Source organism: Suricata suricatta, chromosome 2 (genome assembly GCF_006229205.1).
Source record: "Suricata suricatta isolate VVHF042 chromosome 2, meerkat_22Aug2017_6uvM2_HiC, whole genome shotgun sequence".
Classification (NCBI taxonomy): Eukaryota; Metazoa; Chordata; class Mammalia; order Carnivora; family Herpestidae; genus Suricata; species Suricata suricatta.
The window spans coordinates 156386793-156404461 of record NC_043701.1 but is presented as its reverse complement, the minus strand read 5'-3'; the positions used below and the strand labels follow the sequence as shown (position 1 = coordinate 156404461).

The 17669-nt window shown below is 52.6% G+C and overlaps 1 protein-coding gene across 1 annotated transcript in view; it reads left to right on the top strand.

The window, feature by feature from the left end:
* Positions 1 to 17669, top strand: part of SLIT1 (slit guidance ligand 1) — a 171264-nt gene that overhangs the window by 119988 nt on the left and 33607 nt on the right. Inside the window, exons 7-18 of the mRNA XM_029932319.1 lie at positions 111 to 182; positions 634 to 797; positions 2124 to 2271; positions 2737 to 2808; positions 3284 to 3355; positions 5468 to 5539; positions 6283 to 6426; positions 12793 to 12956; positions 13650 to 13673; positions 13813 to 13957; positions 14811 to 14885; positions 15060 to 15203. Of these exons, the coding sequence (XP_029788179.1) occupies positions 111 to 182; positions 634 to 797; positions 2124 to 2271; positions 2737 to 2808; positions 3284 to 3355; positions 5468 to 5539; positions 6283 to 6426; positions 12793 to 12956; positions 13650 to 13673; positions 13813 to 13957; positions 14811 to 14885; positions 15060 to 15203 (1296 nt within the window). The remainder of the gene's footprint in view (positions 1 to 110; positions 183 to 633; positions 798 to 2123; positions 2272 to 2736; positions 2809 to 3283; positions 3356 to 5467; positions 5540 to 6282; positions 6427 to 12792; positions 12957 to 13649; positions 13674 to 13812; positions 13958 to 14810; positions 14886 to 15059; positions 15204 to 17669) is intronic.

The window sequence follows — 17669 nt, the reverse complement described above, 5'->3', positions numbered from 1 at the left end:
TGTGGATCTGGGTGTGTGTCTGCATGCTTGTCAGAGAGAAGTCCTGTCCCTCCTTCGCGTGTAACTTCCTGCTGTGTAGACGCTGAACGGCTCTACTTTCCCCTGATCAGGACCCTGAACAACAACAACATCACCACCATCCCCGTGTCCAGCTTCAACCACATGCCCAAGCTGCGCACCTTGTGAGTCAGCCTGGGGCAGCCCTGGCGGCAGGTGGGCGGGGGTGGGGCCCCGGGTGGGGGACAGGGGCGAAGACTTCCACAGGCAAGAGCAAGGGCTCCTCCTCCTCTGCATCCTCAGTGGTCAACCCTGGCTGGGGCTGTCAGAGCCAGAGGGGGAAGGAGGGACCTAAAATGGAAGGATGTGGAATATATTACAGTTGGTTTCAACTCAGAGAACAGGTGCTTTGTGTTTGTGCTTGAAAATGAAGTATGTGATTCAGGACAGTGGGTCCGTGTGAGCTCAGTAGAGGATCTGGTGGCCGGTCGCACTGCAGCCAGCGGCTGGAGGGGGCGCGGAGCAGCGGCCAGAGGTGTCCCGCTGCCGCAGGAAATCCCCGTTGGTGTTCCCGCTGTTCGGCTGGGGGCTGAGGGCCCAGGGAGGTGGGCTGTGAGCTGTCCTGTTCCCCTGCAGCCGCCTGCACTCCAACCACCTGTTCTGCGACTGCCACCTGGCCTGGCTCTCCCAGTGGCTGAGGCAGCGGCCAACCATCGGGCTCTTCACCCAGTGCTCGGGGCCCGCCAGCCTGCGTGGCCTCAACGTGGCTGAGGTCCAGAAGAGTGAGTTCAGCTGCTCAGGTGGGTGCAGGCCCTGTTGGGGGTATTGACGGCCTGTCACCTGTCTCCTGCTACCCCCACCCCTCCCCCCACATCTTATTCCCTCCTATTACCTCCTGTCTCCAGGCACTAACATCTGGCCCACCCATGACCTCCTCTCTTCGTCCATCACTTCCTTTTTCTACTCATCACCTACTGTCCTTATCTACCACCGCCTGGGCTACTCACACCTCCGGTCCTCACCCCATTATCTCCTGTTCTCATCCATCACCTCCTGTCCCCACCCATCTCCTCCTCCTGCCCCATCCATGATCTCCTGTTCTCAACCATTGCAAACACATCATGTCCAAGAATATTCAAGACAGCTTTCTTTCATAATAGCTTGGAGTTAGAGACAACCCACATGCCCACCAGCAAGAGAATGGGTTAACTAGTTATGATATATTCACACAATAGACTACTGCTCAGCAGTGACAAAGGACAAACCACAGATACACACCAGGACATGGGCAGATCTCAGAGATTTTATATTGAGTGAAAGAAGTTGGACTCGAAGAGGACCTGTTCTCTGATTTCATTTCTGTCAAATCCACGCATAAGAGAACAGATCTTTGGTGACAGAGCTAAGAATAGTGGTTACCTTGGAGGAGGGGCACGGGAAAGCCTTCCTGGACGATAGGAATGTTCTATGTCTGGGGATGGTTCTGTGGGTGTGTCCATAAGAAATTCAGCCAGCTCTCTACTTAAGCTGTTGCACTTTATATGTCATACTTCAATTTAAAAAATCTATATTAGCCACTAGGCTTTATCCTGGTTTTACTTCCTATCGGATGTGTGATTTTCCACAAATTATAAATATCAAGGACTCAGTTTTCCCACCTATAAAATGGCCACAACAACATCACACTCCTCATGGGTTCAGCAGTGGCATTAAATGAGTTATTATGTGTGTAACATTTACTGTTGTATGTTGTATGTGGCACACAGTGAGTGCCCCATAAACATAGTCCTTGTCATTCTCTGGTGACCAATGAGGAGACTCGGTCTGGAAGTGTTGAGTGACATGGACTAGAACCTGGAGCTGAAGAATTTAGGCCTGGGTTTCCTAGTGTGTGAATCACACTCTCATACAGCACAGTTAGATTCAGGTTCAAGTTCAGCAAACATCTAGCAGGTACGTGCTATGTGCCAGGCACCCACAGAGTTAACGTGATAGCCCCTGGTGCTCTGTGGTTCATCCTCATTCAGAGAAACACTATGAGCCCTGTTCCCACCCACAATGCTGTATCTGGGGTGGCAGGTGCTGACATGGGACACCCCCAGGTCACAGCCCACTGTTTTCCTCAGGCCAAGGGGAAGCGGGGCGAGTGCCGTCCTGTACCCTGTCTTCGGGCTCCTGCCCAGCCATGTGTACCTGCAGCAACGGCATTGTGGATTGTCGTGGCAAAGGCCTTACCGCCATCCCCGCCAACCTGCCTGAGACCATGACAGAGATGTGAGTACCGGGCCGGGAGGGTGCTGGGGCGCAGGCCCTCAGGCAGGGCCCACCTCTGGCCGTCCAGGGAGGAGCGGGAGCAGGCTCTACCGCAGGGCTTGCCCGAGGCCCCTCGGTGCAAATGGTGGAGATCCAGTTGGCCTGAGCTGGGCTGAGCCCTCTGCCCAAAGTTGGGCAGCTCTAGAGAGCTGGGGGAGGGTGTCTGTCTGTGGTCCATTTGTCCAGCCCAGCTGAGTGAGTTTACTGCCATTGGTTTCTTAGTATTAGCCTGATTTGTGGGCCCCTTGCAGCCACCCAGCCTGAGATAAACACAGGGGTATTTGACGGGCTCAGATATAGCAGCCCTTCCCTCTGCTTCTGCCAGACGAAGGATGGGAACAGGGGCAAAGGACCCAGTTTGGGCAGGTGAGCCCAGCAGGGATTGCGGTAACCTGACCTGGGCTTCCTTGTGTTCTCTCTCTGCAGCCGCCTGGAGCTCAATGGGATCAAGTCCATCCCTCCAGGAGCCTTCTCTCCCTACAGAAAACTGCGGAGGATGTGAGTACCTCCCGCTGCTTTTGCTGGGAGTCAGCCTGGGGCAGAAGAAGAGCCTGGAGCAGGCAGCCGCAGTCCCGGGGCAGGTCTTGACTCTGTCTGCCAAGGTCATCTGTGATGTGTGGATGACCTCCTCAGAGGGTTATCATGAGGCCTAAATGGGGTGTTGAGCCCGAGTCTGGCACATAACCAGAGCTGACCGTCACCCTCCTATTTTAGCAGGGGTGCTACTAGGATGTGGGAGGGGGTGTAGGAGAAACTGGGATGTTGGGTAAGGCTTTGTCAAGAACGGACCAAGGCTGGACTGCGGGGCCAGAGCATGACTCTCGCATGTCACAGGGAAATAGTGGCTGGGGGCATTTCAGGTGGATGGGAGAACTGACCCTCATTTCCCTAATCTGCCCTCCCATGGCATCTGGGAGGAGGGCGTGGTGGCCACCATGGGATTCAGCCATCTCCCCTCCTGCACACTTTGCAGAGACCTGAGCAACAACCAGATTGCAGAGATCGCTCCCGACGCCTTCCAGGGCCTCCGCTCCCTAAACTCGCTGTGAGTAGTGGTGCAAGTCTGCCAGGGTCCAGGGAGCCCCCCAGCCCCATGCTGTGGCCCCTCGGATGGGTGCTGGAGGAGGCTGCTGTGCCCAGCTCCCCGTTCCTCTCTGGTTGATGTTCTGCAGCTGGGAAGGGGTGGAGGGAACCCAGGGCGGAGTGCCTGGAGAACCAAGGCAGAGCTGTCACCCCTGGCAACTCTGATGCTCTTCCTGCCATGAAGGGGATTTTCCCAGCATCCTTTGCTGCAGTCTTCTGACTTGGCCCAGCCTTCCTGTCCACCTCCCCATCGCCACAGAGGCCCAGCACTCTATGCTCCTAAACCTCCCCCAGCTCCCAAGTAAGGGCAGCCATTCCCAGCTCCAGTTGTGACAACTGTCACACCTTGTGTCTTTCCTCCCGAATGTGCTCTGATCCAGATTGTGGTGGGTGATGTGAAAAAAGCATTTTCCTCCACTTCTGTCTATTTTCCTTCCCTGGAGAGTTTATTGTGTGTCATGGGGGTAGAGGGGGTTCATCAATCTACAAAATGTCATGCAGCTTCAAAAATTCATCTTGGACATGTTACTTCAGCTCTCCTTTTCCCAGAGCCCTTGTTTGTACTCCAAGTTCACCAAGCCTCTTGCTGTCTGAGGCCCCACAGCACTTTTTACAGAGAGTGCACTGTGGTTGGGCGATTTCCCCACTGGTAGGGACCTTTTGTTACTCTCAAGAGTGAGTGCTTCTGCTTGTCCTTAGCAGCACTGGACGTGTGCCTTGCCTAGATTAGGGCCCTGAGAAGTGAAATGGGCTGGAACTCCTCCTTGGGGAGTGCATGAGGGTGCCAGCTCAGCGCCTTTGTGTGACCCTTATTCTCTTGGAGTAGAATCTGAGGTAGTGGGTGGGACCATTTGTGAATGGCACCCCATAAGTTGTGCAGTATACAACCTACACAGCTGTACCTGACAGCCTGGTGATGAGTTTCTATCATTGGCTGAGGAGATCAGATTCTAGAGGTGGCCTGCCAAAATGCAGTAACACTTCAGTAGGTTCCTGTTGCTCATGGGTACCTGGTCAAAGCCATCTCCCCACCATTTGGGGACTTTTGTGCTGATGTCATGTAAATAGACCTCATTGACAGTGCCCACCTTGGCAGACCCTGACCTTGTCTCCCTGCTTCAGCCCCCATCCCCTCTACTCTGTTCTCCATTGTCTCAGAGGCTTCCTCATGCTGGCTGAGTAAAATTCAAGCTATTATTCCATTTGTTTCCCGGACTCAGGCCACCCTGAGCTCCCCCCAGGGGGAGGGGCAGCCTGGATGCCACTGCAGGGCCTTTGCTTATGCCATGGCCCCCCTCCAGGAAGGATCTTGGAGCCATGGGTGAAGAACCCGCATGTACTGTTTTACTCAGGCTGAACTATTGACGGGTGTGTGTTTAGGGGGCTGCTTGCGATATTGGGGATGTCCCCAAGCCCTGTTGGTGCTTCATCCTCTGCCCAAACCCATTCTTGCCTGCAGGGCTTTTTTGAACCTTTGCTTTTTTGGGGATCAGACCCCAGAATTCCTGCTCAACACAGAGAACTAAGGTGTAAGACACCCACTTGTACCCCCATGCCCAGATCTCAGCTCGGCTAAACTGATCTCTTCCTTTCTGGGGTGTTTTCTGTTACTTGTTGTCAGAGCTCATTCTGCACGTGCCATCTGGCATTTTTCCTGTAATTCTCTGAAACTATATTAATTATCCCATGCATGGGATTTTCTCCTCCTTGAGCCTTTTAGATCCAGGGCCAGGTTAATTTTCCATGAAGTCCCCCAAAGTGCCCCTTTGCAGGCTTCTGTGGGCTCCATGCTTGAGGCAGAGAGCGGGTATTGGGGGGCTGATCCTGCAACAGTGGAGACCGTTGCTGCCTCTAGCCCACAGGGTACCTTTTGCAAACTACACCTGGGGAACCCTTTAATAACACACCTCGCTGCCACCTGCTGACAACTTGTTACAACAAACCTACGCGGCCCTGCTGTGCCCTGTGAATGGCTTCATGGTGGCGCCAATGTGTGGGAGGGACCGGCAGAGCCCTGTCCCTCTTCCTGGCGGGCTGTCTTCTTATTCTCTTTTCTGCTGCCTTTTGTCTCCAGGGTCCTGTATGGGAACAAGATCACAGACCTCCCCCGGGGTGTGTTTGGAGGCCTGTACACCCTACAGCTCCTGTAAGGACCCATCTGCAGGTGTCCTTGGGTGGCGCCCAGGGAGGGGACTAGTATTCCTCTGGCCTCTCAGACTGGTCTTGTCAGCCTCTTTGGGGTGTGGGACTCGTTGAGGCAAGGAGCTGGATGATGGCAGAGCTGGGGGTACCGTGAGGGACTCTGGGACTCTGCCGAGGCCAGAGAGGGAGGGGGTCAGGTTCAGAGCTGGTCTCAGGACGCCTGAGCTGAGAGGCTCCTGAGATGCAGCCTGTGTTCCCAAGGAGGAACAGGTGTTCATGTGTTCCCGTGGCTGGGGACAGACTTGCCGCCTGCACGCAGGACATCCGGACCCAGCTCTGCCTCCTTGAACCATGAGGGCTCAGGCAAGGGTTCTCACCCAGAATCCAAGAGGCACATAACCTAAATGCCCCATCTCAGATACCTGGAAACCCAGCAGACTCTAGAAAGGAAGGGAGTCCCCAAAATACCTTTGGGAGGTGGCCTGATGGCAGTGTGCTCTGCTTCCCAAGAACCCCATGAGCACTTGTAGTGGCTGCTTGACAGGGAGAGGGGCAGGGGAGCAGGACGGTCCCTCGCTCAGAGAGGGCAGTCAGACTTCTCTGTACAGAGTGGACATGCGGGCGGCCGGAGCCCCTGTGCCCCTGTCCGAGACAGTGCATGCTTCGTGCCAGGGAGGGGCCCGGGCCTTGTTGATGCAGCCGATTCCGCGCCTCTCCCCTCACCACCTGGCCCTGGTCTGCCAACAGGCTCCTGAATGCCAACAAGATCAACTGCGTGCGGCCCGATGCCTTCCAGGATCTGCAGAACCTCTCACTTCTCTCCCTGTATGATAACAAGATCCAGAGTCTGGCCAAGGGCACCTTCACCTCCCTGCGGGCCATCCAGACCCTGTGAGTGCCCTCTTCCCTCCTCCCCTCAGTCCCTGCAGCTTCAGGGGGACTTAGGGGGAGGTGACAGTCCCCTGGGGGACAGGCAGCTCTCTTGTCCTGTACCATTTGCTCACCAGTGGTGGCCTCTCACAAAGGAAAGAGCGTGGATTTGGCATTAGATAGTCCTGGGTCCAAATCCCAGCTATGCCTCTTATTAGCTGTGTGACTCTCAGCAACTTAGTTAGCTTCTCTGGGCCTCAGTCCACTCATTCATAAAATGAGGACATTAGTTTCTTCATGGGGGTTGTTATGAGAGAAAAGGAGATGTTTGTACAGAGCTTAATGCTCCTTAAATGCAGACCGTAATTAATAATATTAATTCTAAGACATCCGTTGTTTCTATATTAACAGCTCTAAGCTGGGATGAATATTACAATCAAATCATCATTTAATTGGCAGGATTTTGTTCTTTTCTGATAATAAAATAATAGAGCATCTTACAATGGATAATATCTTTTTAAAAATGTTTTTATTTATTATTGAGACAGAGAGAAACAGAGCATGAGTGGGGGAGGGGCAGAGAGCGAGGGAGACACAGAATCTGAATCAGGCTCCAGGCTCTGAGCTGTTAGCACAGAGCCTGATGAGGGGCTTGAACCCATGAACCATGAGATCATGACCTGAGCTGAAGTCAGCCACTTAACCGACTGAGCCACCCAGGCACCCCGCAATGGATATTATCATACATCAGATGAAATGTGGTCATAGCAATGATGGCTATAAATTAAAAATCAGAGAGGAACATCGCTAGGCATTTATTTTAATATTTTACTAAAGAAAATTATAAGCATATTGAAAGCACCACAGTGAGCCTCCTGGTGTTCATCGCCCAGCTCTCACTCACGGCCGGTCTTGTTTCGTTCTACCCCCTCTTCCTACCTCCCTGAGCGTCCGGAAGTAAACCCCAGACATACTCATCATCTACACAGACTTCATACATATGTATAAAAAGCACAAACATTCGAAAACACAACCACAACACTGTTATTATATCTAAAAATTTAACACTTCTTTGATATCATCAGATATCTAATTAGTGTTTAAATTAAATGTCTCATATATGGTATACAGGTTTTCAAACAACTTGGCCGAATCAGGAGTTAAATAAGGCCGCGGTGCTACAACTGGCTGACGTTGGCTGATGTGTCACGAAGTTGCTTTGAGTCTCTAGGCGTCTGCCGCATGGCCTGTTCCTTGCGCTGTGTTTGGTGAAGGCACTGCGTGATTGTATCCCCAGCGCTCCCCACGGCCTGCACGTTGCTGGGAGATTACCTTCCCTGAGATGTAGCTTCACACTCTCCCCTGTCCTGTCTGTGTCCTGCAGATGGAAAATTCTATCTAAGGGCTTGGTCAGGTTCAGATTTTGTTTTTCTTTTTTAGGCAGGATGATTCCACAGACCTGTGTACTTCCATCGGGGGGGCGTATGGTATCTGATTCTCTCTCTTTGTGTAATAAACAGCCTCGCATTTCAGTGCCTGGACCCGTTGGTTCCTTAGAGATCCTGAAACAGTGATATTTGAATTCTAACATCCCTTCTTCATTTGCAAATGCTCTTGTGGTTATTCTTGAAAATGGAGTCATTATCTGCAGTGTCACTTGTTGGGGCAAACTGTGGGTGCAGACCTGCGTGCTTAAGGGCATGTACTGTTAATATCGCCATGGCCATTGTTGTCATTGTTATCCTGCCATTGTTTATCTGCCGGCCAGTGCTCTCCATCAGATAATATGTGCCTGGAGGGTCGGCATAGATGTGAGACAGGGCAGAGACAAGGCGCAGCTCCTGTTCCCCAGAACCACGCCCCTCAGCAGGGACATTAGCCACAAAGCAAACTTGTTAAAGCCCAGGTGCCTGCCTGCAGCCCACGCCTGCTAATTAATTTACTTATCGCCAAGGAGCGGGGAATGGCGCACTATGGGGAAATCTTGCCAAATATGTGAAATTTAGAAGTTACAGGGAGACATTGGCAAGGTGGATTATTTCATGCAGCTGGTGGGATGTCCGAGAGAAATGCGCGCAGGAGATTTCCAGGCCTGGGACCCCCACGCAGGAAAGCCTTGGGGATGGGAATGGGACTGAGGGTCTCATGTGAGGAGTCTGTCACCCTCTCAAGGTGGAAGGAGAGTGAACAGATCACATGGATTGCGCTTCCTGGGGATGGTTTCTGTCTGTGCCCGCTTACCTGGCTGGATTTCGGAGAGTGCCCGCCGGACAGCATGCTGAGATCACGGCCACTGCCCGCAGGGCAACAGTGGGCACAGAGTCGGAGCAGAACAGGAAGTGTGCCCCTGGGTGAGATCGAAATAGTGATGACACTGAAAACAACAACAGTCACTGCTGTTTATCGAGCCCACACAGAACGCAAGGCCACTGCTCCTTTCGTGTATTATCTCATTGGATACTTACAGTGGCCTGTGGAGGGGGGGTCTAGCATCCCCGACTTCACTGATGAGGGAACGAGGCAGGAGGTCATGTGACTCACTCAAGGTCACACAATATCTAGTAGAGCAGGGATTTGGTCTCAGGCCTCTCTTTCCCCATCACCATGAAGGTGGTTAGCTTTCCCCTCTATTGTGCTTTCTCCCTAAGGACAGACTTTATTATTTAAAGGCTGTAAAACAGAACTGGACTTTCATAAACAACTATTATATATTAACAACCGAAATGCAGTTTGAAATAAGAATAAAAGAAACAAATCCGAGGTATAATCAGGTATTCTCCGTACAGGTTTGGATGGTTAAACCCATTGACTGAATCGTGTGTCAGGCCTGATATAAACCCTTGAACATTCTGATTTGTCCGTGGCTCCGAGATCTGTGGCTCAGGGCCTTGTGTCTCAGTACTGATTTTGCTGCAGTTTTCCTCCCTGCAAGAGATTTTTCTAAGTTTTCTTTTCTTTTTTTTTTTAACAGCTTTCATGAGGGGCACCTGGATGGCTCAGTCAGTTAACTGTCCAACTCTTGATTTTGGCTCAGGTCATGATCTCACAGTTCGTGGGTTCAAGACCTGTATCGGGCTCTGTGCGGACAGTGCAGAGCCTGCTTGGGAGTCTGTGTCTCTCACTCTTTCTCCTGCTCATGTTCTCTCTCTCTCTCTCTCAAAATAAATAATTAAAACTCAAAAAAACCACTTTCATGAGGTGTAAGTTATATACCATGAAATCCATCTGTTCCAAGTATATAATTCAGTGAGTTTTAGTATATTTACAGTTGTTCAACTATCACCATAATCAAATTTTAGAACATTTCCGTCACCCCCCTCAAGATCCCTGGTGTCCCTTGCACAGTCAGTCCCTGTTGCCAGCTCATCCCCAGGCAGCCTCTTGTCTTATTTCTGTCTTTGTAGTTTGCTTTCTCTGAACATTTCATCAAAATGAAATCATCATGAGGCATCATCTTTTGTGACTGACTTCTTTCCCTTAGCACTGTGGGTTTTTTTTTATGTTTATTTATTATTGAGAGAGGGAGAGAGAGAGACAGAGAGACAGAGTGCGAGCAGGGGAAGGACAGAGCGAGAGGGAGATATAGAATCCGAAGCAGGCTTCTGACTCTGAGCTGTCAGCACAGAGCCCGATGTGGGGCTTGAACCCACAAACTGTGAGATCATGACCTGAGCTGAAGTCAAACGCTTAACCAGCAGAGCCACCCGGCGTCCCAGCCCTGTGTGTTTGAGGTTCAGCTACATTGCAGTTTGTACCAGTACTTTGTTCCTTCTTATTTATTGCCAAGTAATTTCCTATTGCATGGATAGACTGCATTGTGTTTATCCTTTCTAGCGGGTGCACATCTGGATTTCCACTTTGGAATCACTACGATAATGCTGCTATGAATATTTCCTTACAGATCTTTATGTGGACAAATGTTTTCATTTCTCTTGGAATTTCTGGGTCACATAGGAAACCTGTGTTTAACTTTTTAAAAAATTGTCAGTTTTCCAAAATGGCTATAAATCCCATTTTACATTCCTACCAGCAATGTATTATAAGGGTTCCATTTGTCTGCATCTTTACCAATAGCTGGTATCCTTTGTCTTTTTGATTATAGCCACCCTAGTGGGTGTGGAGTGGTAGCTCATGGTGGGTTTAACTTGCTGCTAAGTATCTCTCCCGTAAGATTTTTAGTCATGACTTCTTGAGTGCATATTCTAAGACAGACCCTGAGAATACAGTGTTCCCTTCCACCTTCTACTGTGACAAATATTCATGGCCACACATGTGGCACATTGCTGGGTGTGCCTTTAACACGATGATTTTTTCCTTCTTCCTGTACATTTCCCCTTCTCAACTCCCTGTCCTTCACAATTGTTAAAAAAACCTCTAATCTGTGTCAAATACTTAAGCCACTTGTCTCTGTGGGTGGTTCAAGTTTTTGCAGATTGGTTTTGACACAAATAGCCTGTTCTTAAAAAAAACGATATATTCTACCCCTCACCCCCTGAACATTTTAATGTGTGCCTGAACAACATAATTGATTGATTTTAAACAGTTTTCTACTGAGATTGTGACAAAGGGAAGCAATTAGTTCAGGCAGAGGCCAGGCAGTGAGGCGTAGGCAGATGTGGCTGAGTGTTTGGGAGGATCCCAGAGCAAGCCCCGAATCCTAATACATTTTCAATCGGTGACGAACTCTGCCGTGGGGAGTCAGCAAACTCGTTTTCTCTGCAGATTGACAGTTTGAATAGAGAGACCAATGCCCAACCAGATGCAGAAGGGGTGGGAGGGGCCAGGCCGACCTGGTGGTGCTGACAGGAGCCTGGACTCAGGCAGGAAAGCAGGGACCGTGCCCAGGGGAGTGGCAGAGACATCCGGGCAGAGGAGGCCCCAACTGAGCATCCCAACTAGGATCCAGAGCCCAGGAGGTGATGAACAGGAGAGAGAGTGGCCAGGATCTGAGCTGAGGCTGGGTGCGGACCCTGGGCAGGGGTCACGCCTCTGCTCGAAGAACCTTGTAGCCCCATCGGGACACTGGGCTGAGGCCATTAAGTAGATGGCCCAAAGTGATGGCATTGGATGGAGAAGTGGCCTCTGAGCTTGCCCCTGCGCTGTCTCCCTGCACTTCCATGCAGAAGCATTGGCTCTCAGGTACAGTAGCTAGAGCAGGTGCTAGAATATTCTTCCATGGCTGTCTCAGTATAGAAAGTAAGACATGCCCAGGCGCGCCTGGGTGGCTCAGTTGGTTAAGCGTCCGACTTCAGCTCAGGTCATGATCTCATGGTTCGTGGGTTCGAGCCCCGTGTTGGGCTCTGTGCTGACAGCTAGCTCAGAGCCTGGAGTCGGCTTCTGATTCTGTGTCTCCCTCTCTCTCTGTCCCTCCCGTTCACTCTCTGTCACTTTCTGTCTCTCAAAAATAAATAAAATGTAAAAAAAATAAAAATAAAAAAAAAATAAAGAAAGTAAGACATGCCCAGTGCTGTGATGGCCCAGATGCAGGTCAGCAAGCTGGCTGCTGGGGTGTTCTGATGTGGCTGCTCTGAGCCTTTTGGGGGTGGTGAGGGCCCACGAATGGGAAAGCCACCCGTGTGGTTGCTTAGAGCAACCCTGATCGCTGGAGTCAGCCTCACCCGTCAACTGCCCCTCCCCATGTCTACCCTGCTGGTCACACAGGCAGCCTGGAAAGAGCCTAAGAGCGACTTCCCAATAAGTAGTTATCCAGACATGCTTTCCGACTTTCCCTTGTGTCAAGAGAGGGCATGTCAAACAGTCAGGGGGAAGCAGCCCCAATGGGCTGGGGTGGGGATGGAGATTCCTACAAGTGAGGGGCTGCAGCAGGCACTTTGGCACACATCACCCCAACTGCAAGATCAGCCCTTCACCCCTGGCCTCATCCCCTTCCTGACAAAGGCTGTGGAAAGAACTGCTGTCATCCAAGGCCACAGGGAGGGGATGACCCACATCAAAGGCTTCTGGGCACTGACAGTCCTGGGTTCAAGTACCTGCTCTGTCCCCTCACCCGTGGAACGATGGGGTAGTCTGGCCAGTCTCCAGGTCACTCTTGCCTCCACTGGTGTCTGTGAAATGTCCCAGGGTGTGGTGGGGGGCGGGTGGGTATAGGTAGGTAGATGGACAGGGGACAGAGTGAGGCTTGGAGCGGGGACAGCTGGATGGCCCAGAGCCAGCAGAGATCCCTCCCTGCTGCCATCCCTCTCTGGCAAGGCTTCTCCAGTTGATAGATGCGCCCGGGTGGTGGCCCCAAATGGTGCATCTCTCTCCAGGGCCAGTCCTGGGCTTCGAGCCACTGGGAGGCAGGCAGTGAGGCCCTGTCCGGGTGGAGGTCAGTGCAAGTTTGCGACCCTGCCTCTGACCCCCCACTTTGATGCTCCCTTTGGACAGGCATCTGGCACAGAACCCTTTCATCTGCGACTGTAACCTCAAGGGGCTGGCAGACTTCCTGCGCACCAACCCCATCGAGACGAGCGGGGCCCGCTGTGCCAGCCCCCGGCGTCTTGCCAACAAGCGCATCGGGCAGATCAAGAGCAAGAAGTTCCGGTGCTCAGGTAGCTGCCTGCTTGCCCGCCTGTCTGTCTGTCCACCTGCCTGCCTGTCTTCAGTCTGCCCAGGCGCCTGGCAGTGTTTTCTGGATGGCTCTAGCAGGGATGTCCTGGGCCACTGGAGACCCTCTTGGAGCGGGTCTGAATGGCTACGCAGAGACCATAAACTTGGATCTGAACTGCTGGGCAGCCCCACCCCGTATTTTGCTGGGGCGCAAGGAAGGGTAGGGCTGGCTGAAGGTCCCTGAGGGAGGACACAAGAACCCAGGTTCCTCTGCTCTCAGGTCATTTTGCTTTCATGCTACAGCTTTTCAGACTCGAGAAGCCTGGGAATTCTCCTCAGGGAGAGAGCTGCCTCCCCCGGGCTCTGCCTGGGGATGGCGTGAGTCAGCTTCTGAGCCTACAGCCTGGTCAGGGGCTGGGTGCCTCTCCCCCCCCCCGCCCCGTCCCCATCTCGTGCCATTGCTCACCGGCGATGCCGTGGTCTGGGTGCTCCCCGAGAGGTTCAGTTGGGGGTGGTAGCGCCCCAGCATCAGCCTGGCCGAGGAACATCTGTGCTCCATGGCAAGGCCTTCTCCGCGTGGGGGCCGGGCAGGTGTGCGCTGGGGTGCCTACTCCTGGGCAGTGGGACTGGGGCCTAGACTCTTCTGCACATCCTGGAGGATTCCAGCTTCCCCGTGTTTGTGCTTCTCTCCCCAGCCAAAGAGCAGTACTTCATTCCAGGTAGGAGAGCCTGGGGGACCAAGGCCAGCCTGTGGGGGTTGGGGTGGTGGCAGTGGGTGGGCAGGGGCAGCAGGCTGAGGGAGCTGGGGAGACCCTGCCCTGGGTTCCTCAGCCTCCCGCCCCTGCCCTCTCACTGTAGGCACGGAGGATTACCAGCTGAACAGCGAGTGCAACAGCGACGTGGTCTGTCCCCACAAGTGCCGCTGTGAGGCCAGCCTGGTGGAGTGCTCCAGCCTGAAGCTCACCAAGATCCCCGAGCGCATCCCCCAGTCCACGGCCGAGCTGTGAGGGCCCCCAGCCCCTCCACATCCCACCTGGCCCCGGTCCTACTAGCCCTCTGCGATCCACTCTGGGCCTCCCTCTGGTCCGACTCTGTTTAGGACCTCTGGGGACACCAGCGTGGCAGCTTCGGGCTTTGGGCGGAAGCACCTCCCCACCCCTGAAGCCCCTCTGCTTCTGATTCACAGCCTCCGGACCTCCGGTCTCTGGCACGCAGGGCCGCAGGGCGGGTCCTCAGCCTGAGCCAGGGGTGGCTTCTCAATCGGGCTCTTGCCTTCTTCCGGGAGATGTGATTCCATTAGATCAAGTTGGACCTTAGGCCATACTTTATTATTTTTTTTCTTTTTCCTTTTTTTAACACTTATTTATTTTTGAGAGACAGAGAGACAGAGTGTGAGCAGAGGAGGGCAGAGAGAGAGAGGGAGACACAGAATCTGAAGTAGGCTCCAGGCTCCGAGCTTTCATCCCAGACCCTGATGCGGGGCTCAAACTCATGAACCATGAGATCATGCCCTGAACCGAAGTCAGCCACTCAACCGACTGAGCCACCCAGGCTCCTCTATTTTTTTTCTTTAAAAATACAAATTTGTGCACACACCTATGTGCACAAATAGCTACATATATCTGTCATTCGTGTACGTAAGTTTTCATGGCATTTTTAGTGTTAAAAATATCCCCATTCACCCCAGCCTCCCCCCAGCACCCTCATCCATCCTTCCTTTGATATAGGAACGGTCTGCCTTGCCAGATAACTCTTCTGAGAACCCCTTTGTTTGAGTCCCAAATCTTCTCAATTTGGAAGATACTCTAATGTCTGTCCCTTATGAATGTGTAAGTTCTCTCCATTGCCTCTTACAGACGATTAAACAACAATGAGATTTCCATCCTGGAGGCCACCGGGATATTTAAAAAACTCAGTCATCTGAAGAAGATGTGAGTCACCCATTGGCGGGGAGGTTGTGGTCAAGACTCGCTGGGGAGGGAGAAGGAAAATACTGTGTGGGAGGGGCGGGTTTCCTGGGGGCGGGGCTCCCCTACATGGGGGTGGGTGCAGGAAGGTGGGGGAGGGGCCTCAGCTCCATGCTCTTTCTACCACCTCCTGTCCAGCAATCTGAGTAACAACAAGGTGTCGGAAATTGAAGATGGGACCTTTGAGGGCGCGGCATCCGTGAGCGAGCTGCACTTGACGGCCAACCAGCTGGAGTCCATCCGAAGCGGCATGTTCCGAGGCCTGGACGGCTTGAGGACCCTGTGAGTCTGCGGTCAGGGAGCACGGCCAGGCTGCAGCAGGCAAAAGCAAGCTAGAGTGTCGGTGTCTGCGTGGAGAGAGAGGATTGCAGGAGGAGAGGGGCAGCTGAGGGTGTGTGAGGTCTTCGGTCAGGGTCTGCAGGGGGGCATGTAATCAAATGTCGGTAATGGTGGTGAGGCCTGCTTTCTTGTTCCCTGGGGTATGGGGTCGGTGCCTGGTGAAGGGGCAGGTGGGGGTGGGCCCTTTGGGAGGGGCCCCCTGCCCTGTGATCAGGCTGTGAGAGCACCAAACTTTTTTTAGCTCAGGAGTAGCCAGCACTGCTGCAGGCAGGAGGGCTGGGCGGCCCCAAGGCTGGGACACTGCTGAGGTGACTCAGCCGGTGTGAAAGGGGGAGCCGGGATGGCTTATTATCTCTGGGAGCCTGGGAATCCCATAAGCCAGAGCCCAGCCAGAGCTAAGCAGACATTGGGGCTCAGTAGGATCCTGGGGTCATCCACCCCTCACGAATGCTGCAGAGCCCCCCCACCGCCCAGACGGCACTGCCTCTTCACGTGGCTACGCAGACCTTTCGAGCGTGCAGTAGATGGCGCTGTCCAGTTGGCCTTGCTGCAGTAACAGAAGTGCCCCACGTCTGCACCACATGGGACAGACCGTCAGTTCCCGACAGGGGTCAAGCGCTGTTGAAGCACAACATTTTGAATTTACTTCATTTTAGTTCATGTGAATCTGAACTGCATAGGGCTCTCGGCGCCTCCCGTCGGCTTTAAATCCCAGCCGTGCTGCAGGGCTGTCCGTCTGTTTTCAGAGCGCACATCATGCAATTTGTGTAAAGGAAATGAATATGTGAACGGGTTCCCTGTGGGTTTTGGGGGGTTTTTTTGTTGCTGTTTTTTGTTGCTGTTTGGTAGTTGGTTTGGCTTACAGAAAGAAGATTTTCTTTGCGCTGTGTTTTGCCACTTGAGTTTTTCACACGTGAATCTAGTGGGACTGTTGTCCCCCGCTGTTCACACTGGACCTCCTCCTTCCTCTCTGCACTTGCCGGGCAGTCCTTGATGAGGCTGCTGTGGGCTACTCGGCCAGTCACGTGGGTTCCTTCTGAGGAGGGTGTGGATGGGGCTGGAGGAGGGGGAGGGGCTGGCCCTGGGGCAGAGCCAGCAGGAGCCCACGAGTGACAGCGCACGCACCTGAGGAAGGAGCCCTAACGCTGTCAGCACAGGCAGGCGAGTGCTGTTCATTGTCTGTATCAACTGTCTCTCCAGTCCTCTGTAACCACGTGTGTACCTGCGCACCCATACCCCTGCTTGCGTGTAGGGGTTTCTTAACGGAATCCTACAATCCATTTAATAACCTGCTTTGTCCTTAAACACCATGTGGGCACCTTTATATACCATAAATATCTCTTTTACAACATGATTTTGAAGGACTATGTATTACATAATTACTAGAAATTCAGGCTTTTTTATTTTATCTATTTTTTAGTGTTTTTTTTTTTTTGAGAGAGAGAAGGTGCTTTTGCACATGTGCACGTGAGTGGGGGAGGGGCAGAGAGGGAGGGAGAGAGAGAAGCCCAAGCAGCCTCTGCTGCCCTCAGCGCAGAGCCCACCCGATTTGGGGTTGGAACCCACAAACTGTAAGGTCATGACCTGTGCCGAAATCAAGAGTCGGATACTTAACTGAGCTGCCCAGATGCCCCAGAAATTCAGGCTCTTTTGATTTTTTATTGTGAGCAATGTTCTGATTAGTATCTTTATCATGAAATTCTGTGTCCATCCAGGATTAGTCCCTATTGATAAACTCCTAAAAGAAGCCTTGCCAGACGAAAGCATGAGGCCCTTTTAAGGCCTTTGCTGCCTGCCTCTCAGTTCCAGGAAGGCCCCAAGTCATTCTCCTGCCAGCCCGCGTGTGGAAGTTCCCAGTCACCTGTACCAACCCTGGGCATTATTACTATATTTTTAGTTATTTTGCAATTTATCGGGCAAAGGTTCAATATTGCATACACATACTTGATTATTAGTACATTTAAACATATTTTATCAATGTTCATAAACCATTTAAATTTCCTTTGTGAATTGCCTATTCTGTGTCCAGCTTGGTTTTGGTTGGGGAGGGGAATTGAGCCAGGTTTTCGAGGGTGACCAGAGACTTAGCAGATATAAATGAGGAAAGGGGTCGTTCTAGAAGGACACCATAGCCAGGGCAAGGCACGGGGAAGCAGGCCCCTGCACACCTGCAGAGGAGTCAATCAATGGTGGGTCGCTCTCCAGGAAGGTGGGCAGGTGCTGGGCTGGGCGGGCTCCCGCCGTCACAGTAAGGAGTGGAAACATTATTCTGTGGGCAGTTTGGGAGCCACTGGGGCCTCAGGCTGGAGAGGGACATGACTCGGTTTAAGTTTTAGGCAGGTGTCCCGGGCGTTGGTGCGGAGCATGGGTTGGGGGTGGGGGAGGCCCTGGGCACCCTGGGAGCGAAGG